The sequence below is a fragment of the Hemibagrus wyckioides genome, linkage group LG12 (genome assembly GCF_019097595.1).
Source record: "Hemibagrus wyckioides isolate EC202008001 linkage group LG12, SWU_Hwy_1.0, whole genome shotgun sequence".
Classification (NCBI taxonomy): domain Eukaryota; kingdom Metazoa; phylum Chordata; class Actinopteri; order Siluriformes; family Bagridae; genus Hemibagrus; species Hemibagrus wyckioides.
The window spans coordinates 11602484-11628822 of NC_080721.1; the positions used below are offsets into that span (position 1 = coordinate 11602484).

Here is a 26339-nt window from a genome sequence, read left to right on the forward strand (position 1 = left end):
ATTACCTTCTGACATTAGATTAAAGCTTGTGTGTGGGTTTCCTTTCTTTCTTTCTTTCTTTTAAAGTGTTAAGTATTTGTGGTCACGTTGAAAAGAAACCCATGATAAGCACGGAGGAAAAGCTTCCAACTCCTACTCGTAGCACTGCTCTTCCTAATTCCTACCTCCTTACATCCCGATTCTCCTCACACCAAGCACCGAGTGTCATTCTGTGTAGATTTCTGACTTGCGATCGCACATTAGCTCTCTGAATCAAACTGAATCCTAAGCCTTATATAGACGTTTTTACAGTGAAACTCCTCCCCCTGATTTATCTAACACAGGGTTTGTATGTGTATGTATGTGAGAGTAAAAAAAAAACCCCTCTGAAACACCTTCAGGACATCACCCAGCCCTTAGCAGCACTCTATTCGCCAGTACAGTTCTTCATTTCTCAGAACATGACTCGGAATAAGCGGAAAGCTGACTGTGGATGAATTTGCTTCGTTTTTGGCACCTATGGCCTTCCACAGTGCTGCTGCTGTGCGCCGGAGCGCAGACTGAGCTCTCTGCTGTTCAGAAACCCCTGAATATAGGAGGGATTAAAAAAAAGCTCTTGTTCATTCATTAAACTCTTGTATTTTTCAGCAGGATGGAGGGAGCGAGATTACTCACTAAAGTGCTGCTTTTTCTGCACGTGGCGCTGTTTGTTCCTCAATCAAACTGCTCGGATATGAAAGGTAGGCTCGTGCACACTCCGGTCATTTTTACTGAAGTCACGAGACTTTACATCAGATCTGTGTCTCTTACACTGATGAATCTCTGACCTCTAAAGAACACCTAGAGGCTTGCATTGTTGTGTTTAGAGTATTATATCAACACATTTGTGGCACTGAGTTAACATGGTTATTATTATTATTATTATTAATACAAAAGCTATAGCATCTAATTAACTCATATATAATGAATGATATACAGTGTAGAATTATCCGGGCGATTTTGAAGCTTATCTTATTACATCATTACAGAGAGATTTAAGAAATGTAATGGACTGATTTATTATTAAGCTTATATGTTTGTTTTTCTCTTTGTTTCTTTTCATTTATTGATCTTATTCTTGTTGGTTCTCTTTTAAGTTGATTTCTTTTTTTACTGATGAACACTTATAATATCGTTTTCTTTCCCACTTAATCGCTTTACTCTTTAAGACTTGTACACTAATTCTGTTTTATTCCCCCACTTATTATCTATATTATATATTGTACATTGATTTTTTTAATTATTATTATTTCTATCCTTATGATTCACATATTCTATATTTTAGATCATTTCTCAGCTCATTTCATAAGCTCAGGTGTGTGTGTGTGTGTGTGTGTGTGTGTGTGTGTGTGAGAGAGAGAGAGAGAGAGAGAGAGAGTGTATCTTAGATATATGCTACAATTAACTAGCAAAAAATGAACAAAAAGTCATTTTTGTTTTCTTTTTCTTATTCTACAAATTCTTGATACCAGTGTTTATTTTAAGTACTTGTGCATTATTGAGTCAGTAGAAAAACATTCATTTTCCCATTTTTTAATACAACACAACAATGTTTGTGTGTCAGTAAAGAAAGCAGAGAATTACATGACACCACTTTTAAGACAGTAACTCAATGAATGCTGCTGGGTTTTTGCTAAAAGAAAGAAAGAAAGAAAGAAAGAAAGAAAGAAAGAAAGAAAGAAAGGAGAGTGACAATAAAACTCTGAGGAAGATGAGAGAAGAAGAAGTGACCCATTCTGTAAGATTGCCCAGTAAACATTATCAGCTCATTTCCTTTCCTTGATAAAACTGCACAATGCTTTTATACCACAAAACATTCATCATTATTAACGGTGCGTTATAATCTATATAATGTTGCTCAAAGCCTGTCAAGTTTTGTATAAGTTTTCTATTCCAGCTGTATGATTGCTTTTGGACAGATGTCCAAAAAAATGTCTTATGTCATATCCTGCTTCACTATTTAGTTTAGGATAGAATAAGTTGAATTATTTCAGTATGGAAAGCCAAAAGGTTCAACACGCAAGTCACCAAATGATCTAAACCTTGTATAAGAGCATTACCTTAACAAGCAGGTAATGATGCTGTCTTACAGCTCCAGCTGTCTTACCCCCACCCTCAAACACATTCAGTATGTGGATATTGTAATAAAAAAGTGTTAGCTTTAAAGACTAATCTGCAAGAGTTTCTTTTTCTAGCAGCGTCATATTCCACAGAATTTGTGGTAGTAAAGGCGTGAACGCAGGGCAGTATGTTATTACTGTACTCCAGTGTGTGTAGAGAAGGACAGTGTAAATGTCACAGTGTGTCTGTACTGACACCGTTCCCCTCCACGTCTCGGCCGCAGTGATCGACGTGTTGGCGCTGAGTGGCGGCGCTCGGATGGCGGCGGCGGTGGAGGATTTGGTGGGAGGTTTGGAGAAAATGAAGGAAGTGTACGTGACCTCCACGTTTCGTCTCCCTCCTAAACTGGGCGGCATGCTGTTCGGAATCTACAGCAGAGACGACGGCAAGAAATACCTGGAGATCACCGTCATCGGCAAGATCACTAAAGGTAATGAGAGTATCACACACACACACACACACACACAAACAGATTATCCTACTTGCTTTCATTTCATCCTAAATGAATGTGTTACTCTTTGTCTCTCTGCCCCCACATCCTGCATCTGTCTCTCTGTACCCTGTCAACCTGCCTCTTACTGTCCTTCTGTCCCACTGCCTTTCTGTCTGTCTGTCATTGCTCTTTCTGTCTCTCTTTCTTTATGTCTGTCTGTTGGTCTTTCCTTTCCTGTTTCTGTCCCTCTGTCTGTCTCGCCATCTCATTCTTTTTGTCTGTCTCTCTATTCCTTTATCTGTCTCTCCGTGTCAATCTTTCTGTCTCTCTGTCTGTCTCTCCATCTGTCTGTCTCTGGCTATTCCTCTATCTGTCTCTCTGTGTCAATCTTTCTGTTTCTCTCTGTCTCTGTCTCTCCGCCTGTCTGTCTCTGGCTATTCCTCTATCTGTCTCTCTATACCTTTATCTGTCTCTCTGTGTCAATCTTTCTGTCTCTCTCTCTGTCTCTCCCCCTGTCTGTCTCTGGCTATTCCTCTGTCTGTCTCTCTGTACCTTTATCTGTCTCTCTGTGTCAATCTTTCTGTCTCTCTCTCTGTCTCTCCCCCTGTCTGTCTCTGGCTATTCCTCTCTCTGTCTCTCTGCCTGTATTTCTGTCTGGCTCTCTCTGTCTGTCTGTCTGTCTTTCTCTCTGCCCCCCTTATAGTGTTAGTAAAATATTTGCGCTCTGACGGGAAGCTCCAATTGGTGAATCTACATAACCCCACCCTCGCTGATGGGCGGAGCCAGTCCCTCATCCTCAAAGTGGGCGGACTCAGACAGAGCCACATCAGCTTTGAGCTCTACATTAACTGCCGTCTGATTGACTCCGCCCACGGGCTGCCCTCATTGGCCAAGGTGCCTTCGAAAGTGGAGTCTGTGGAGGTCCGGAGCGGAGAAAGAAACTTCGTCCGAATGCAGGTGCGAGTCTGAACCTGAATCTGAACCTGAGTGAATAGAGCAGTTTATACCACAGTGATGTTGAATTCTGGAGATTAGTTTTCTAGTAGCTGTATATTAGAATGTTGACCAGTGTCCAGATCACAACAGTCAAATGTAAAGCTCTCTATCTGTCACTCTCTTTCCCTCGGTCCCTCTTTCTTTGTCTTCTTACTCTCACTCTCTTTCTCTCTCTTTCTTCCTTTTCCAGTTTGTCTTTCTTTGTCTCTCTCTGTCGTTTTGTACCTCTCTGTCTCTCTGTCCATCTCTCTTCCTTTGCCAGTTTCTCTTTCTCTGTCTCCCTCTGTCTCTGTCCCTGTCTCTGTCCCCCCCTCTCTCTTCCTTTGCCAGTTTGTCCTTCTCTCTCTCTCTCTCTCTCTTTCTCTCACACACACACACACACACACTCTTCTCATTTTTTCTCTCTTTGTAAATTTAACAGAGATTTTAATCGGTAACAACAAGCTGTATTGTTTGTTTGTTTGTTTGTTTGTTTTTCTTTTCTGTTATTAACTTATGTATACAGATTCTATAGCGAGTGAGTGAGGGACAGACTGTTTACAGCTGCTTTAATGTAAATAAGATCATGAACTACAGGTTTCTGTTCATTAGCATCAAATATACCAATAAAACGGACAAGTTTAGGAGGGAAAGGTTTCTCCATGACTGTCACTGATTATTTTTACACACATGAGCCTGAGACTCTGAACTCGCAGTCGCTGTTTAATAAACTGTTACAAAACGTCCTGCAGATGTTTCTGTCACATTTCTAAGTAAAACACCCCATACTATTTTTTCCTTCTTCCCCCTTTAAAAAGTCCTTCTGAGAATCATAGAGACAGTGCCGTAGGGACAGTGGGAAACGTCGTCTCGCTCGGATGAGACCGGCGACAATGAGGACTGAGATAAGAAGTGAATGGACACAGAGCGAGCTTTGTTCTCTTATCTCTCTCCCTCTTTTTATCTTCCTCTCTGGTTTATATTCAAATCAGATCAGATAGCACACATGTCCCCATAACCTGTTTAGGAGATCTGAGACCCTTTTTAACAGTTCAAACACCACTGTGGTACTAAAGGAATCTCCTGACTGTTATACGAGCTACAGATAGCAGCAGAAAGAGCGGAGAAGACACATCGGATATCAGATAACCATCAGAAAAGAACCCGGATTTGGAAATGTGTACATTTTATTTATTTATTTATTTATTTAAACTGGGAATGTTTATAGATAAAGAGGCCTGATTTTTTCTGTCTTTTGTTAGAAATGATTTTATTATATATATTTATATCTCTGGTATATAACTGGAACAAGGCACTCACACTGGAGACTCCTTCCAAACAATTAAATTTCTTAAATAACACATTTTTGTTTGTTTATTATTAGTCTTAGGCTGTTCTCTAAGGCTAAGTCCAAGTCTGTACTGAGTGTGAGTGCTGATATCAGTTAAATTATGATTTCTACTTAGAAAAATCTGATTATATTCCAAGAGTGTGGCTCAAACATCTGACTCCTGATTCTGTTTTAAATAAAAACTCATTCATTCGTTTGATTCAGGAAAATAATTCTGTGGGTTCTCCTTCGTTCACACAGCTAGCTACTAACCATGCTACTCTACCTAATTGGCTCTGTGTGTGTCTGTGTGTGTGTGTGTATGTCTGTGTGTGTGTAGGGTTCAGTGGAATCTTTAAAGTTGGCCCTCGGTGGTTCTCTTCCTAAAGCTGGGCTCCTCACTGACTGCTCACTGCAGGGAGACTCAACACAACACAACACGGGTACAGACACAACACTACACAACACAACACGGGTACAGACACAACACTACACAACACAACACGGGTACAGACACAACACTACACAACACAACACGGGTACAGACACAACACTACACAACACAACACGGGTACAGACACAACACTAAACAACACGGGTACAGACACAACACTACACAACACAACACGGGTACAGACACAACACTACACAACACAACACGGGTACAGACACAACACTACACAACACAACACGGGTACAGACACAACACTAAACAACATGGGTACAGACACAACACTACACAACACAACACGGGTACAGACACAACACTACACAACACAACACGGGTACAGACACAACACTAAACAACATGGGTACAGACACAACACTACACAACACAACACGGGTACAGACACAACACTACACAACACGGGTACAGACACAACACTAAACAACAGGGGTACAGACACAACACTACACAACACAACACGGGTACAGACACAACACTACACAACACGGGTACAGACACAACACTACACAACACAACACGGGTACAGACACAACACTAAACAACATGGGTACAGACACAACACTACACAACACAACACGGGTACAGACACAACACTAAACAACATGGGTACAGACACAACACTACACAACACAACACGGGTACAGACACAACACTACACAACACAACACGGGTACAGACACAACACTAAACAACATGGGTACAGACACAACACTACACAACACAACACGGGTACAGACACAACACTACACAACACGGGTACAGACACAACACTAAACAACATGGGTACAGACACAACACTACACAACACAACACGGGTACAGACACAACACTACACAACACAACACGGGTACAGACACAACACTAAACAACATGGGTACAGACACAACACTACACAACACAACACGGGTACAGACACAACACTACACAACACGGGTACAGACACAACACTAAACAACATGGGTACAGACACAACACTACACAACACAACACGGGTACAGACACAACACTACACAACACGGGTACAGACACAACACTAAACAACAGGGGTACAGACACAACACTACACAACACAACACGGGTACAGACACAACACTACACAACACAACATGGGTACAGACACAACACTACACAACACAACACAGGTACAGACACAACACTACACAACACAACACGGGTACAGACACAACACTACACAACACAACATGGGTACAGACACAACACTACACAACACAACACGGGTACAGACACAACACAACACTACACAACATGGGTACAGACACAACACTACACAACACAACACGGGTACAGACACAACACTACACAACACAACACGGGTACAGACACAACACTAAACAACATGGGTACAGACACAACACTACACAACACAACACAGGTACAGACACAACACTACACAACACAACACGGGTACAGACACAACACTAAACAACATGGGTACAGACACAACACTACACAACACAACACGGGTACAGACACAACACTAAACAACATGGGTACAGACACAACACTACACAACACAACACAGGTACAGACACAACACTACACAACACAACACGGGTACAGACACAACACTAAACAACATGGGTACAGACACAACACTACACAACACAACACAGGTACAGACACAACACTACACAACACAACACGGGTACAGACACAACACTACACAACACAACACGGGTACAGACACAACACTACACAACACAACATGGGTACAGACACAACACTACACAACACAACACGGGTACAGACACAACACTACACAACACAACATGGGTACAGACACAACACTACACAACACACCACATCTACATCAGAATGAATGGATGTCCATTATGTGTATTTAGCTGTACACACTGCTCTGTGCTGATTGGTTAAAATCTGCCCTCTCCCTCTTCTGGCCAACCGCAGTACTGCAGCCATGGACTTAAATCTACATTCACAAGACAAACTTTCTTTAGTCTTTTAGGTTTTATCCGAAGTGATTTAAGACTCTGAGAGACATGAGGTCCTACCTGCCCTAAGTGCTGATCCACTTCTCTACTTCAGCTCTGATCACATCTGATCCTCATTCTTCTGCCTTTTCACCTTAATTTATAGAACTCTGTCCTGAAAGCTCCCGATTTAACAAAAACAATGAAACACAATGTACCTACGAGCCAGAAAGAGAGAGAGACAGAGGGAGAGAGAGAGAGAGAGAGAGAGAGAGAGAGAGAGAGCACTTTCAACATGCAATGTAAATGTGTTATTTCATTTCATTCACTTGATCCTCAGTTCAGTTGGTCAGTGTGCTGTGTAATGTGGAATAACTGATTTAGTGATGGTTGTGTGTTGCAGTGGGCAGTGACATGAACACCTTGCTGGGTGAGTGACAACGCTGTTATTACACCTGCTATTACATTTGTTAATACATCTGTAAGAGACCTGTTATTACACTTGTATTAAACTTGCTATTACACTTACTATTACACCAGTTGTTACATCTGTACTACACCTATATTACACTTGCATTAAACTTGCTATTACACTTACTATTACACCAGTTGTTACATCTGTACTACACCTTTATTACACTTGTATTAAACCAGCAATTACACTTACTATTACACCAGTTGTTACATCTGTATTACACCTATATTACACTTGTATTAAACTTGCTATTACACTTGTATTAAACTTGGTATTACACTTACTATTACACCAGTTGTTACATCTGTACTACACCTATATTACACTTGTATTAAACTTGCTATTACACTTGTATTAAACTTGCTATTACACGTACTATTACACCAGTTGTTACATCTGTGCTACACCTATATTACACTTGTATTAAACTTGCTATTACACTTGTATTAAACTTGCTATTACACTTACTATTACACCAGTTGTTACATCTGTACAACACCTTTATTACACTTGTATTAAACCTGCTATTACACTTACTATTACACCAGTTGTTACATCTGTATTACACCTATATTACACTTGCATTAAACTTGCTATTACACCAGTTGTTACATCTGTACAACACCTTTTTTACACTTGTATTAAACTTGCTATTACACTTACTATTACACCAGTTGTTACATCTGTACACCTTTATTACACTTGTATTAAACTTGCTATTACACTTACTATTACACCAGTTGTTACATCTGTACCACACCTATAATACACTTGCATTAAACTTGCTATTACACTTGACATTACACCAGTTGTTACATCTGTACTACACCTATATTACACTTATATTAAACTTGCTATTACACTTACTATTACACCAGTTGTTACATCTGTACTACATCTATATTACACTTGTATTAAACTTGCTATTACACCAGTTGTTACATCTGTACAACACCTTTATTACACATGTATTAAACTTGCTATTACACTTACTATTACACCAGATGTTACATCTGTACTACACATATATTACACTTGTATTAAACTTGCTATTACACTTACTATTACACCAGTTGTTACATCTGTATGACACCTATATTACACTTGCATTAAACTTGCTATTACACTTGCCATTACACCAGTTGTTACATCTGTACTACACCTATATTACACTTGCATTAAACTTGCTATTACACTTGACATTACACCAGTCGTTACATCTGTACTACACCTATATTACACTTGCATTAAACTTGCTATTAAACTTGCCATTACACCAGATGTTACATCTGTACAACAGCTTTATTACACTTGTATTAAACTTGCTATTACACTTACTATTACACCAGTTGTTACATCTGTGCTACACCTATATTACACTTGTATTAAACTTGCTATTACACTTGTATTAAACTTGCTATTACACTTACTATTACACCAGTTGTTACATCTGTACAACACCGTTATTACACTTGTATAAAACCTGCTATTACACTTACTATTACACCAGTTATTACATCTGTATTACACCTATATTACACTTGCATTAAACTTGCTATTACACCAGTTGTTACATCTGTACAACACCTTTATTACACTTGTATTAAACTTGCTATTAGACTTACTATTACACCAGATGTTACATCTGTACTACACATATATTACACTTGTATTAAACTTGCTATTACACTTACTATTACACCAGTTGTTACATCTGTATTACACCTATATTACACTTGCATTAAACTTGCTATTACACTTGCCATTACACCAGTTGTTACATCTGTACAACACCTATATTACACTTGTATTAAACTTGCTATTACACTTGCCATTACACCAGTTGTTACATCTGTACAACACCTTTATTACACTTGTATTAAACTTGCTATTACACTTGCCATTACAACAGTTGTTACATCTGTACAACAGCTTTATTACACTTGTATTAAACTTGCTATTACACTTACTATTACACCAGTTGTTACATCTGTACTACACCTATATTACACTTGTATTAAACTTGCTATTACACTTACTATTACACCAGTTGTTACATCTGTACAACACCTTTATTACACTTGTATTAAACCTGCTATTACACTTACTATTACACCAGTTATTACATCTTTATTTTCACCTATATTACACTTGCGTTAAACTTGCTATTACACCAGTTGTTACATCTGTACAACACCTTTATTACACATGTATTAAACTTGCTATTACACTTACTATTACACCAGATGTTACATCTGTACTACACATATATTACACTTGTATTAAACTTGCTATTACACTTACTATTACACCAGTTATTACATCTGTATGACACCTATATTACACTTGCATTAAACTTGCTATTACACTTGCCATTACACCAGTTGTTACATCTGTACTACACCTATATTACACTTGCATTAAACTTGCTATTACACTTGATATTACACCAGTCGTTACATCTGTACTACACCTATATTACACTTGTATTAAACTTGCTATTACACTTGCCATTACACCAGTTGTTACATCTGTACAACACCTTTATTACACTTGTATTAAACTTGCTATTACACTTGCCATTACAACAGTTGTTACATCTGTACAACAGCTTTATTACACTTGTATTAAACTTGCTATTACACTTACTATTACACCAGTTGTTACATCTGTACTACACCTATATTACACTTGTATTAAACTTGCTATTACACTTACTATTACACCAGTTGTTACATCTGTACAACACAGTTATTACACTTGTATTAAACCTGCTATTACACTTACTATTACACCAGTTATTACATCTGTATTACACCTATATTACACTTGCGTTAAACTTGCTATTACACCAGTTGTTACATCTGTACAACAGCTTTATTACACATGTATTAAACTTGCTATTACACTTACTATTACACCAGATGTTACATCTGTACTACACATATATTACACTTGTATTAAACTTGCTATTACACTTACTATTACACCAGTTGTTACATCTGTATGACACCTATATTACACTTGCATTAAACTTGCTATTAAACTTGCCATTACACCAGATGTTACATCTGTACAACAGCTTTATTACACTTGTATTAAACTTGCTATTACACTTACTATTACACCAGTTGTTACATCTGTGCTACACCTATATTACACTTGTATTAAACTTGCTATTACACTTGTATTAATCTTGCTATTACACTTACTATTACACCAGTTGTTACATCAGTTCTACACCTATATTACACTTCTATTAAACTTGCTATTACACTTACTATTACACCAGTTGTTACATCTGTACAACACCTATATTAAACTTGTATTAAACTTGCTATTACACTTACTATTACACCAGTTGTTACATCTGTACTACACCTATATTACACTTGCATTAAGCTTGCTATTACACTTACTATTACACCAGTTGTTACATCTGTATCACACCTATATTACACTTGCATTAAACTTGCTATTACACTTGCCATTACACCAGTTGTTACATCTGTACTACACCTATATTACACTTGTATTAAACTTGCTATTACACTTACTATTACATCAGTTGTTACATCTGTACAACACCTTTATTACACTTGTATTAAACCTGCTATTACACTTTCTATTACACCAGTTGTTACATCTGTACAACACCTATATTACACTTGTATTACAACACCTTTATTACACTTGTATTAAACCTGCTATTACACTTACTATTACACCAGTTGTTACATCTGTACAACACCTATATTACACTTGTATTAAACTTGCTATTACACTTACTATTACACCAGTTGTTACATCTGTATCACACCTTTATTACACTTCTATTAAACCTGCTATTACACTTACTATTACACCAGTTGATACATCTGTATTACACCTATATTACACTTGTATTAAACTTGCTATTACACTTGTATTAAACTTGCTATTACACTTACTATTACACCAGTTGTTACATCTGTACTACACCTATATTACACTTGTATTAAACTTGTTATTACACTTACTATTACACCAGTTGTTACATCTGTATTTCACCAATATTACACTTGCATTAAACTTGCTATTACACCAGTTGTTACATCTGTACAACACCTTTATTACACTTGTATTAAACTTGCTATTACACTTACTATTACACCAGTTGTTACATCTGTACAACACCTTTATTACACTTGTATTAAACTTGCTATTACACTTACTATTACACCAGTTGTTACATCTGTACAACACCTTTATTACACTTGCATTAAACTTCCTATTACACTTACTATTACACCAGTTGTTACATCTGTACAACACCTTTATTACACTTGTATTAAACCTGCTATTACACTTACTATTACACCAGTTGTTACATCTGTATTACACCTATATTACACTTGTATTAAACTTGCTATAACACTTGCAGTAAACTTGCTATTACACTTAATATTACACCAGTTGTTACATCTGTACAACACCTTTATTACACTTGTATTAAACCTGCTATTACACTTACTATTACACCAGTTGTTACATCTGTACTATACCTATATTACACTTGTATTAAACTTGCTATTACACTTACTATTACACCAGTTGTTACATCTGTACAACACCTTTATTACACTTGTATTAAACCTGCTATTACACTTACTATTACACCAGTTGTTACATCTGTATTACACCTATATTACACTTGCATTAAACTTGCTATTACACCAGTTGTTACATCTGTACAACACCTTTTTTACACTTGTATTAAACTTGCTATTACACTTACTATTACACCAGTTGTTACATCTGTACACCTTTATTACACTTGTATTAAACTTGCTATTACACTTACTATTACACCTGTTGTTACATCTGTACAACACCTTTATTACACTTGCATTAAACTTGCTATTACACGTACTATTAGACCAGTTGTTACATCTGTACTACACCTTTATTACAGTTGTATTAAACTTGCTATTACACTTACTATTACACCAGTTGTTACATCTGTACAACACCTTTATTACACTTGTATTAAACTTGCTATTACACTTACTATTACACCAATTGTTACATCTGTACAACACCTTTATTACACTTGTATTAAACCTGCTATTACACTTACTATTACACCAGTTGTTACATCTGTATTACACCTATATTACACTTGCATTAAACTTGCTATTACACCAGTTGTTACATCTGTACAACACCTATATTACACTTGTATTAAACCTGCTATTACACTTACTATTACACCAGTTGTTACATCTGTATTACACCTATATTACACTTGTATTAAACTTGCTATTACACGTACTATTACACCAGTTGTTACATCTGTACTACACCTATATTACACTTGTATTAAACTTGCTATTACACTTACTATTACACCAGTTGTTACATTTGTACAACACCTTTATTACACTTGTATTAAACTTGCTATTACACTTACTATTACACCAGTTGTTACATCTGTACTACACCTATATTACACTTGTATTAAACTTGCTATTACACTTACTATTACACCAGTTGTTACATCTGTACAACACCTTTATTACACTTGTATTAAACTTGCTATTACACTCACTATTATACCAGTTGTTACATCTGTATTACACCTATATTACACTTGCATTAAACTTGCTATTACACCAGTTGTTACATCTGTACAACACCTTTATTACACTTGTATTAAACTTGCTATTACACTTACTTTTACACCAGTTGTTACATCTGTACAACACCTTTATTACACTTGTATTAAACTTGCTATTACACTTACTATTACACCTGTTACATCTGTACAACACCTTTATTACACTTGCATTAAACTTGCTATTACACTTACTATTAGACCAGTTGTTACATCTGTACTACACCTTTATTACAGTTTTTTTAAACTTGCTATTACACTTACTATTACACCAGTTGTTACATCTGTACAACACCTTTATTACACTTGTATTAAACTTGCTATTACACTTGCCATTACACCAGTTGTTACATCTGTACAACACCTTTATTACACTTGTATTAAACCTGCTATTACACTTACTATTACACCAGTTGTTACATCTATTACACCTATATTTCAATTGTATTAAACTTGCTATTACACTTGTATTAAACTTGCTATTACACTTACTATTACACCAGTTGTTACATCTGTACTACACCTATATTACACTTGTATTAAACTTGCTATTACACTTACTATTACACCAGTTGTTACATCTGTACAACACCTTTATTACACTTGTATTAAACCTGCTATTACACTTACCATTACACCAGTTGTTACAGCTGTATTACACCTATATTACACTTGTATTAAACCTGCTATTACACTTACTATTACACCAGTTATTACAACTGTATTACACCTATATTACACTTGCATTAAACTTGCTATTACACCAGTTGTTACATCTGTACTACACATACATTACACTTGTATTAAACTTGCTATTACACTTACTATTACACCAGTTGTTACATCTGTACAACACCTATATTACACTTGCATTAAACTTGCTATTACACTTGCCATTACACCAGTTGTTACAGCTGTACCACACCTATATTACACTTGCATTAAACTTTCTATTACACTTGACATTACACCTGGCGTTACATCTGTTTTACACCTATATTACACTTGCATTAAACTTGCTATTACACTTGCCATTACACCAGTTGTTACATCTGTACTCCACCTATATTACACTTGTATTAAACTTGCTATTACACTTACTATTACACCAGTTGTTACATCTGTACAACACCTTTATTACACTGGTATTAAACCTGCTATTACACTTACTATTACACCAGTTGTTACATCTGTATTACACCTATATTTCAATTGTATTAAACTTGCTATTACACTTGTATTAAACTTGCTATTACGCTTACTATTACACCAGTTGTTACATCTGTTCTACACCTATATTACACTTGTATTAAACTTGCTATTACACTTACTATTTCACCAGTTGTTACATCTGTACTACACCTATATTACACTTGTATTAAACCTGCTATTACACTTACTATTACACCAGTTGTTACATCTGTATTACACCTATATTACACTTGTATTAAACTGGCTATTACACTTACTATTACACCAGTTGTTACATCTGTACAACACCTTTATTACACTTGTATTAAACTTGCTATTACACTTACTATTACACCAGTTGTTACATCTGTACAACACCTTTATTACACTGGTATTAAACCTGCTATTACACTTACTATTACACCAGTTGTTACATCTGTATTACACCTATATTTCAATTGTATTAAACTTGCTATTACACTTGTATTAAACTTGCTATTACACTTACCATTACACCAGTTGTTACATCTGTATTACACCTATGTTACACTTGTATTAAACCTGCTATTACACTTACTATTACACCAGTTATTACATCTGTATTACACCTATATTACACTTGCATTAAACTTGCTATTACACCAGTTGTTACATCTGTACTACACATATATTACAATTGTATTAAACTTGCTATTACACTTACTATTACACCAGTTGTTACATCTGTACAACACCTATATTACACTTGCATTAAACTTGCTATTACACTTGCCATTACACCAGTTGTTACAGCTGTACCACACCTATATTACACTTGTATTAAACTTGCTATTACACTTGCCATTACACCAGTTGTTACATCTGTACTCCACCTATATTACACTTGTATTAAACTTGCTATTACACTTACTATTACACCAGTTGTTACATCTGTACTACATCTATATTACACTTGTATTAAACTTGCTATTACACTTACTATTACACCAGTTGTTACATCTGTACTACACCTATATTACACTTGTATTAAACTTGCTATTACACTTACTATTACACCAGTTGTTACATCTGTACTACACCTATATTACACTTGTATTAAACCTGCTATTACACTTACTATTACACCAGTTGTTACATCTGTAGTACACCTATATTACACTTGTATTAAACTTGCTATTACACTTGTATTAAACTTGCTATTACACTTACTATTACACCAGTTGTTACATCTGTACTACACCTATATTACACTTGTATTAAACTTGCTATTACACTTGCCATTACACCAGTTGTTAGATCTGTACAACACCTTTATTACACTTGTATTAAACTTCCTATTACACTTGCCATTACACCAGTTGTTACATCTGTACAACACCTTTATTACACTTGTATTAAACTTGCTATTACACTTGCCATTACACCAGTTGTTACATCTGTACAACAGCTTTATTACACTTGTATTAAACTTGCTATTACACTTACTATTACACCAGTTGTTACATCTGTACAACACCGTTATTACACTTGTATTAAACCTGCTATTACACTTACTATTACACCAGTTATTAAATCTGTATTACACCTATATTACACTTGCATTAAACTTGCTATTACACCAGTTGTTACATCTGTACAACACCTTTATTACACATGTATTAAACTTTCTATTACACTTACTATTACACCAGATGTTACATCTGTACTACACATATATTACACTTGTATTAAACTTGCTATTACACTTACTATTACACCAGTTGTTACATCTGTACTACACCTATATTACACTTGTATTAAACTTGCTATTACACTTACTATTACACCAGTTATTACATCTGTACTACACCTATATTACACTTGTATTAAACTTGCTATTACACCAGTTGTTACATCTGTACAACACCTTTATTACACTTGTATTAAACTTGCTATTACACTTACTATTCCACCAGTTGTTACATCTGTACTACACCTATATTACACTTCTATTAAACTTGCTATTACACTTACTATTACACCAGTTGTTACATCAGTACTACACCTATATTACACTTGCATTAAACTTGCTATTAAACTTACTATTACACCAGTTGTTACATCTGTACTACACCTATATTACACTTGTATTAAACTTGCTATTACACTTACTATTACACCAGTTGTTACATCAGTACTACACCTATATTACACTTGCATTAAACTTGCTATTACACTTGCCATTACACCAGTTGTTACATCTGTACAACACCTTTATTACACTTGTATTAATCTTGCTATTACACTTACTATTACTCCAGTTGTTACATCTGTACTACACCTATATTACACTTGTATTAAACTTGCTATTACACTTACTATTACACCAGTTGTTACATCTGTATTACACCTATATTACACTTGCATTAAACTTGCTATTACACTTACTATTACTCCAGTTGTTACATCTGTACTACACCTATATTACACTTGTATTAAACTTGCTATTACACTTGTATTAAACTTGCTATTACACTTACTATTACACCAGTTGTTACATCTGTACAACACCTTTATTACACTTGTATTAAACCTGCTATTACACTTACTATTACACCACTTGTTACATCTGTATTACACCTATATTACACTTGCATTAAACTTGCTATTACACCAGTTGTTACATCTGTACAACACCTTTGTTACACTTGTATTAAACTTGCTATTACACTTACTATTACAGCAGTTGTTACATCTGTACTACACCTATATTACACTTTTATTAAACTTTCTATTACACTTACTATTACACCAGTTGTTACATCTGTACAACACCTTTATTTCACTTGTATTAAACTTGCTATTACACTTGCCATTACACCAGTTGTTACATCTGTACAACACCTTTATTACACTTGTATTAAACTTGCTATTACACTTACTATTACACCAGTTGTTACATCTGTACTACACCTATATTACACTTGTATTAAACTTGCTATTACACTTACTATTACACCAGTTGTTACATCTGTACTACACCTATATTACACTTGCATTAAACTTGCTATTACACTTGCCATTACACCAGTTGTTACATCTGTACAACACCTTTATTACACTTGTATTAAACTTGCTATTACACTTACTATTACACCAGTTGTTACATCTGTGCTACACCTATATTACACTTGTATTAAACTTGCTATTACACTTACTATTACACCAGTTGTTACATCTATACAACACCTTTATTACACTTGTATTAACCCTGCTATTACACTTACTATTACACCAGTTGTTACATCTGTATTACTCCTATATTACACTTGCATAAAACTTGCTATTACACCAGTTATTACATCTGTACAACACCTTTATTACACTTGTATTAAACTTGCTATTACACTTGCCATTACATCAGTTGTTAAATCTGTACAACACCTTTATTACACTTGTATTAAACTTGCTATTACACTTACTATTACACCAGTTGTTACATCTGTACTACACCTATATTACACTTGTATTAAACTTTCTATTACACTTACTATTACACCAGTTGTTACATCTGTTCTACACCTATATTACACTTGTATTAAACTTGCTATTACACTTACTATTACACCAGTTGTTACATTTGTATTACACTTATATTACACTTGTATTAAACTTGCTATTACGCTTACTATTACACCAGTTGTTACATCTGTACTACACCTATATTATACTTGTATTAATCTTGCTATTACACTTACTATTACACCAGTTGTTACATCAGTACTACACCTATATTACACTTGCATTAAACTTGCTATTACACTTGCTATTACTCCAGTTGTTACATCTGTACAACACCTTTATTACACTTGTATTAAACTTGCTATTACACTCACTATTACACCAGTTGTTACATCTGTATTACACCTATATTACACTTGCATTAAACTTGCTATTACACTTACTATTACACCAGTTGTTACATCTGTATTACACCTTTATTACACTTGTATTAAACCTGCTTTTTCACCAGTTGTTACACCTGCATTACACATAGTATTACACTTGCATTACACCTGTTAATTCACTTGTATTCCACATGCTACTATGCCTACTATTGCACCAGTTCTACCAACTGTACATGCCTATACTTCACCTGTATTTCACTTGTAACAAACCTCCTTTTACACCAGTTATTTCACCTTCAGCACACTTGTATTAAACCTGTTATTATACCTTTTATTACACTTGTTCTACACATTATTACATTTGTATTACACCTGTACATCACCTGTTATTACACTTGTATTACACCTGCTATTACACTAGTTGTTACACCTGTACTACACATGTATCACACTTGTATTAAACCTGTTATTTCACTTGTATTACACCTGCTATTACACTAGTTGTTACACCTGTACTACACATGTATCACACTTGTATTAAACCTGTTATTTCACTTGTATTACACCTGCTATTACACTAGTTGTTACACCTGTACTACACATGTATCACACTTGTATTAAACGTGTTATTTCACTTGTATTACACCTGCTATTGCACCTGCTACTACACCAGTTGTAACACTTCTACTACGTCTGTACTACACTTGTATTAAACCTGATATTACACAGTTGTTACACATGTATTACACTTGTATTAAACCTGTCATTGTACCATCCCTTATGTTTGTATTACACCTGCTATTACACCAGTTGTTAGATCTGTACTACGCCTGTATTACACCTGTTATTACACTTGTATTACACTGGTTCTTGCACATGTACTCCACCTGTGATTACACTTGTATTACCCCTGCTATTACACCTGTTGTTACACCTGTACTACACCTGTATCACAATTATATTAAACCTGCTATTACACCTGTTGTTACATTTCTTAATACATTTCTGTTATACTTAACCACTTTTACTCTGTGTATTAAACATGAATGCAGGTCATCAGAGTGATATGAAGCTATGATTATGATCTCGTCTTTTATCCATTTTTCTTTCTCTCTTTTAAACCTTTTGTCTCTTCTCAGGTGATCATACTAAAGCTCTGATTGGTCAGTTGATCATATTCAATCAGATTATGGGCAATTTGAGAGAGGACATGAGGGAAATGGTGAGCTCAAAATACAGAACACTCTCTCTCTCTCTCTCTCTCTCTCTCTCTCCACACACACACACACACACACACACAGGTAAAAAAAAGAGCAAGACTAATAAGAAGAAAAACATGTTAAAATGTTTTGACTGAAATCTAAAATATTTCTAAATTTTGTTTTCACTTCAGCTGTTCAGTAAAATTGAATGCTCATGTAATAATGGTGTGACAGTTTTGTGTTTTGTTGCTGTTTTATTTCAGACGAAGGAGATGTCTTTAATCAGGAACACCATCCTGGAGTGCCAAGTGTGTGGTGAGTGATGAGAGAGTCTCTATATCACTTACACAGCAGAGAAAGGATAGAAAAGATTGTTTTAATGATTAAGATCAATTAACTCAACAAATCACTGAAACTAGGACACTGTGTATTCTCTCTCTCTCTCTCGCTCTCTCTCTCTCTTTCTCTCTCTCTCGCGCTCTCTCTTTGTGTCCATCTCTGTCTCTCTCAGGTTTTAATGAGCCTCAGTCTCGGTGTCAGTCTAAGCCGTGTTATGACGGTGTAGCGTGTGTGGATGTGTTGCAGTTTCCAGGGTATCGATGTGGCTCATGTCCCGCAGGAACTACAGGCAACGGCACACACTGCCAGGACATCGATGAGGTTCATCTAAAACAAACACACACACTGCCAGGACATCGATGAGGTTCATCTAAAACAAACACACACACTGCCAGGACATCGATGAGGTTCATCTAAAACACACACACACACACACTGCCAGGACATCGATGAGGTTCATCTAAAACAAACACACACACTGCCAGGACATCGATGAGGTTCATCTAAAACAAACACACACACTGCCAGGACATCGATGAGGTTCATCTAAAACACACACACACACACACTGCCAGGACATCGATGAGGTTCATCTAAAACAAACACACACACTGCCAGGACATCGATGAGGTTCATCTAAAACACACACACACACTGCCAGGACATCGATGAGGTTCATCTAAAACAAACACACACACTGCCAGGACATCGATGAGGTTCATCTAAAACACACACACACTGCCAGGACATCGATGAGGTTCATCTAAAACACACACACACACACACACTGCCAGGACATCGATGAGGTTCATCTAAAACACACACACACACACACACATACACACACACACACTGCCAGGACATTGATGAGGTTCATCTAAAACAAACACACACACATAAACACACACACACACACACACACATACACACACACACTGCCAGGACATTGATGAGGTTAATCTAAAACAAACAAACACATAAACACACACACACACACACACACTGCCAGGACATCGATGAGGTTCATTTAAAACACACACGCACACATAAACACACACATACACACATAAACACACACACTGCCAGGACATTGATGAGGTTCATCTAAAACAAACAAACAAACACATAAACACATACACACACACATTGCCAGGACATCGATGAGGTTCATCTAAAACACACACACACACACACACACTGCCAGGACATCGATGAGGTTCATCTAAAACACACACACACACACACACACTGCCAGGACATCGATGAGGTTCATCTAAAACACACACACACACACACACACTGCCAGGACATCGATGAGGTTCATATAAAACACACACACACACACACACACACACACACATAGTGTTATAGTGCATTTCACTCACTCTCTCTCTCACTCTCTCTCTCACTCTCTCTCTCTCACTCTCACTCTCTCTCTGTCTCTCTCTCTCTCTCTCTCTCTCTTTTCTCTGTCTCTCTCTGTCTCTCTCCCTCAGTGTGCAGCGCAGCCATGTTTCTCTCCTCACATGTGTGTGAACAGTGTTAAGGGGTTCCGCTGTGAGCCGTGTCCCCCAGGGTTCTCCGGGTCCGAGTTGAGCGGAGTCGGCATGGAGTTCGCCCAGAACCACAGACAGGTCTGATCTGTCCGTCTCTCCTTTAACATGAGGTTCATTAAGATCAGGGGTGTGTTACACATGGGGTGGTGAAGAGGACAGAGGGGAGGACAGATAGGGGTGATAAGTGTCAGGCCATGCCCCTGATCATGATTCTCTATCTATCTATCTATCTATCTATCTATCTATCTATCTATCTATCTATCTATCTATCTATCTATCTATCTATCTATCTATCTATCTATCATTTTACTCTGACTTTGAAGGTTATCCTTATTTAAAAGATCAAAGCAGTTTTGTGGCCAAACCCTGGACCATTCTTTTGTGTGTGTGTGTGTGTGTGCTACAGGAGTGTGTTGACATAGACGAGTGTGCGGATCAGACCGGTGCCTGCGTCCCCAACTCCGTCTGCATCAACACAGAGGTGACTTAACACACATGAGACACCACAACTCACTGTCTTTAGCTCTGTGACGCCATTTTACATCTTTTTATAGAGATGCTGCTGCTGCTGATGATGATGATGAAAAAGATGATGCAGATTGTTTTTTGTGTCTCAGGGTTCCTTTCAGTGTGGTCAGTGTAAGTCGGGTTTCGTGGGGAATCAGACATCAGGCTGTTTTCTCAAGAGAGCGTGCGATCTTCTGGGCTACGATCCGTGTGACGTGAATGCTCACTGTGTGATGGAGCGCAGCAGTGATATTTCCTGTGTGGTGAGAACTCAGCATCGTAACCTGAACACAACGGAGTACACTGTTTTCTTTTTAGCGCCCTCATCGCTTTTCATATTAGATTTAGAACCCTGTATGTTGCATGGCGGGTGTGACGTTCCATTAATGTTTATAAGCGTAAATATAATCACAGTATGAATACACCTCTTCCTGGAAAGAAGTCTGGTACAAAATTCTGGAAATGTTTAATTAGGGTTTGGTTCTCAACAAATGTTATAATCCATCATTGAAAAATGGAAAGAATGGAGCTCAGCCGCGACTCTTTCTAGAGAAGGCTGTTCACCAAAAATCACCAGCGAGGGCATTTTTTCATAAACGCTACAAAAAGACCACAGGTAACACTCTACATGATGCTGCCACCACCATGCTTCACTGCACACACTGTCACAATAACACCCCCAGAGGTGAGGATCGAACACTGGTCTCCAGTCCCACCAGGTCGCCCTCTGGTGGTCAAATTGAGAAATGTCCAAGCTCTACCTTGACACACACTGCGGTTCATTAAAGATACACCGATCTGGCATAACATTATGACCAGTTACAGATGCCGTGAATAAGACTGATGATCTCCTCATCATGGCACCTGTTAGTGGGTGGGATATATTAGGCAGCAAGTGAACATTTTGTCCTCAAAGTTGATGTGTTAGAATCAGGAAAAACGGACAAGCGTAAGGATTTCACGAAGGGCCAAATTGTGATGGTTAGACCACTGGATCAGAGCATCTCCAAAACTGCAGCTCTTGTGGGGTGTTCCCGGTCTGCAGTGGTCAGTATCTATCAAAAGTGGTCCAAGGAAGGAACAGGAGTGAACGGGCGACAGGGTCATGGCCGGCCAAGGCTCATTGATGCCCGTGTGATCCGATCTAACATACAAGTTACTGTTGCTCAGATTGCTGAAGAAGTTAATGCTGGTTCTGATAGAAAGGTGTCAGAATACACAGTGCATCACAGTTTGTTGTGTTCTGGCAGCAAATGGGGGACCAACACAATATTAGGCAGGTGGTCATAATGTTATGCTTGGTCAGTGTATACTGAAATAGTGTCTTCTGAGATGTTCAAATAGAAGTTTGGGGTATTTTTCTCTAACCAAATAGAAAGCATTTCCTCTGCAATGTGACACAGTTTACATTTAGTGAATTCTATATGCAGATGGAGCGTGAGGTAAAATGTGATGTGACGCTATGATCAATAATTATCAATTATTAATGTTAGTCAATAAATTTGATGACAAATTTGAAAAAAAAAATGTCAGAAATATTTACTTTAGTGAAAATATTGTTTATGCATTTTTAAGATATATCAACACAGTTTTTGTTTTATATGATTTGCTCAGATTAACAGTTTATTCCTTCTCTTTCTGTTTATTTCATCTACACACTTTTATTTCTGCCTCAGTGTAACGTGGGGTTCGCGGGGAATGGGAACATCTGCGGCGTCGACTCTGACCTCGATGGCTATCCAGATGCAGCACTTCCCTGCATCGATAACGATAAACACTGCAGAGCGGTCAGTCCATCCGTCCTTCATCTTAAGATTATTATTGTTCATTTAAAAAAAAAAATTAACTCTATTTCTGTGTTTCTGTTTATTTTGTCGCACTCTTCCAGGATAACTGTGGATCCACGCCGAACTCCGGTCAGGAGGACACGGACGGCGACGGTGTTGGAGATCAGTGTGACGAAGACGCGGACGGAGATGGAATAAAGAACATGGAGGTCATTTTTTAAAATAAGGATCATAATTTTTATTTCTTTTACGTTCTAAACTTTTCCACAGAGAAATAAAAAGTGCATTTGTTTCAGTGATCATGGCGTGATGAAGCAGAGAACTGAAGTTTTAATTGCGACTAAAAGTGAGTGTATTCCTGCAGGATAATTGTCGTCTAACGCCCAATAAGGACCAGCAGAACTCAGACACCGACTCGTATGGCGATGCATGTGATAACTGTCCAAACGTCCCGAATGGAGATCAGCAGGACACGGACGGTAACGGCGTGGGAGACAGCTGTGATAACGACATTGATGGAGATGGTATGTGTCACATGACTAGCTGGTACACTGGAAAATATTAGCACTGTGTTCTTTCCATCAGACCCATATCTCCTCCTCTACAGACAGTACAGACACCTGTGTACTATTTATACACTTCATGCAGTACCATTTATTACTAAAGGACCTTTTCTCTCAAGACCCTCCTGCGTAGTTTTGTGATTTATCGTTTCTCATCCACATGATTTTTCCACAGGAATCCCAAACATGCTGGATAACTGCCCGAAAATCCCCAATGCCATGCAGACAGACCAGGATGATGACGGAGTAGGAGATGCATGTGACAGCTGTCCTGAGATTAACGACCCCACTCAGGTGTCTGCTTATTCATGTATATATATAAACTCCAGTGAACTCAAATAAAATGTAGCCAGTGCAGTTTTGTCCTCATTAATACCTGGACAACAGTCTGTAACACGTTCTCTGTCTGCAGGCGGATGTTGATAATGACTTGGTGGGAGACATCTGCGATACCAACCAGGACACGTGAGTTTCCCGCTTAAACACCAGGCTTATTTTTAGTTCTTGTTAAAGTTCATGACACACATCATATCTGCTAAATGTGTGTGTAGTGATGGCGACGGTCTTCAGGACACGAGGGACAACTGCCCTGAAATCCCCAACAGCTCTCAGGTGGACTCAGATAACGACGGCATCGGAGACGATTGTGATGATGACGACGACAACGATGGAGTTCCTGATGCTTCTTATCCCGGACCTGATAACTGCAGACTCATCCCCAACCCTAACCAGAAGGACTCGGACGGTACACGCACAGACACACACACACACAAATACATACACCACATATAGTCCTGGAGTTGACAAATAAGATAAAGGAAAGAAGGAAGGAAGGATGTAGGAAGAAAGGAAGGAAGGAAGGAAGGATGGAAGGAAGGAAGCAAGGAAGGAAGGAACGAATGAAGGAAGAAATGAACCAATGAACAAACAAGGCCAGCGATGTTTTTCCTGAGTAAACTGAGGTAACTATTCGTTTATTCCTCTTCTCTCGTCCTCTCCTCAGCTGATGGAGTGGGTGATGTGTGTGAAAACGACTTTGATAATGATAAAGTGAGTGACCTGATGGACGCCTGTCCAGAAAATGCTGACATCACCATGACAGACTTCCGAGCCTTCCAAACGGTCATCCTGGATCCACACGGAGATTCCCAGATCGACCCCAACTGGGTGGTGCTCAATCAGGTGAACTCATGGCTTTATGTACTTCCTGTCTGATTTGGGGTTAATGTGTTTACCACTTCCAGTCTGATCTGGTGTTAATGTGTGAAACTCTTCCTGTCTGATCTGGTGTTAATGTGTGTAACTCTTCTTGCCTGATCTCATGTTACTTGGTTAACTCTTCCTGTCTGATCTCATGTTACTTGGTTAACTCTTCCTGTCTGATCTCATGTTACTTGGTTAACTCTTCCTGTCTGATCTCATGTTACTTGGTTAACTCTTCCTGTCTGATCTAGGGGATGGAGATTGTACAGACGATGAACAGTGACCCTGGTTTGGCCGTCGGTGAGTCTTAAAGTCTCATATATACTTATTTATCTAAGATGGCCCTGGCACTGATCCAGCCTTCATCACTATCTCTCCTTCTCTTCCTCTTCAGGCTACACAGCGTTCAATGGCGTTGATTTTGAGGGAACGTTCCACGTGAACACGATGACGGACGATGACTATGTGGGCTTCATCTTCGCCTATCAGGACTCGTCCAGCTTCTACGTGGTGATGTGGAAGCAGACGGAGCAGACGTACTGGCAGAACCTGCCGTTCACTGCGCTGGCAGAACCGGGTCTGCAGCTGAAGGTGAGTGTTCACTCCAGATGATCCTAAATCCCACCGAAGTAATGCTCTGGTGTGAAAAGATTAAACGTTCAGCGTTCTCTTCCC

At 37.6% G+C, this 26339-nt stretch overlaps 1 protein-coding gene across 2 annotated transcripts in view; it reads left to right on the plus strand.

The window, feature by feature from the left end:
• Window positions 1-415: 415 nt before the first annotated feature.
• thbs3b (thrombospondin 3b) overlaps window positions 416-26339 on the plus strand; it is a 32101-nt gene continuing 6177 nt past the window's right edge. Inside the window, exons 1-20 of one of the 2 annotated variants that reach the window (XM_058404306.1) lie at window positions 416-719; window positions 2363-2569; window positions 3276-3529; window positions 5218-5320; window positions 7702-7728; window positions 19647-19729; window positions 19973-20024; window positions 20221-20369; window positions 21545-21682; window positions 22011-22085; window positions 22222-22374; window positions 23788-23898; window positions 24000-24107; window positions 24263-24422; window positions 24637-24755; window positions 24874-24926; window positions 25013-25206; window positions 25465-25643; window positions 25916-25964; window positions 26059-26255. In XM_058404306.1, the coding sequence (XP_058260289.1) occupies window positions 632-719; window positions 2363-2569; window positions 3276-3529; window positions 5218-5320; window positions 7702-7728; window positions 19647-19729; window positions 19973-20024; window positions 20221-20369; window positions 21545-21682; window positions 22011-22085; window positions 22222-22374; window positions 23788-23898; window positions 24000-24107; window positions 24263-24422; window positions 24637-24755; window positions 24874-24926; window positions 25013-25206; window positions 25465-25643; window positions 25916-25964; window positions 26059-26255 (2499 nt within the window). In that variant the 5' untranslated portion in view covers window positions 416-631. Of the gene's footprint in view, window positions 720-2362; window positions 2570-3275; window positions 3530-5217; window positions 5321-7098; window positions 7109-7701; window positions 7729-19646; window positions 19730-19972; window positions 20025-20220; window positions 20370-21544; window positions 21683-22010; window positions 22086-22221; window positions 22375-23787; window positions 23899-23999; window positions 24108-24262; window positions 24423-24636; window positions 24756-24873; window positions 24927-25012; window positions 25207-25464; window positions 25644-25915; window positions 25965-26058; window positions 26256-26339 lie in introns of those variants that run through there. The other variant, XM_058404307.1, reaches the window with a different exon arrangement.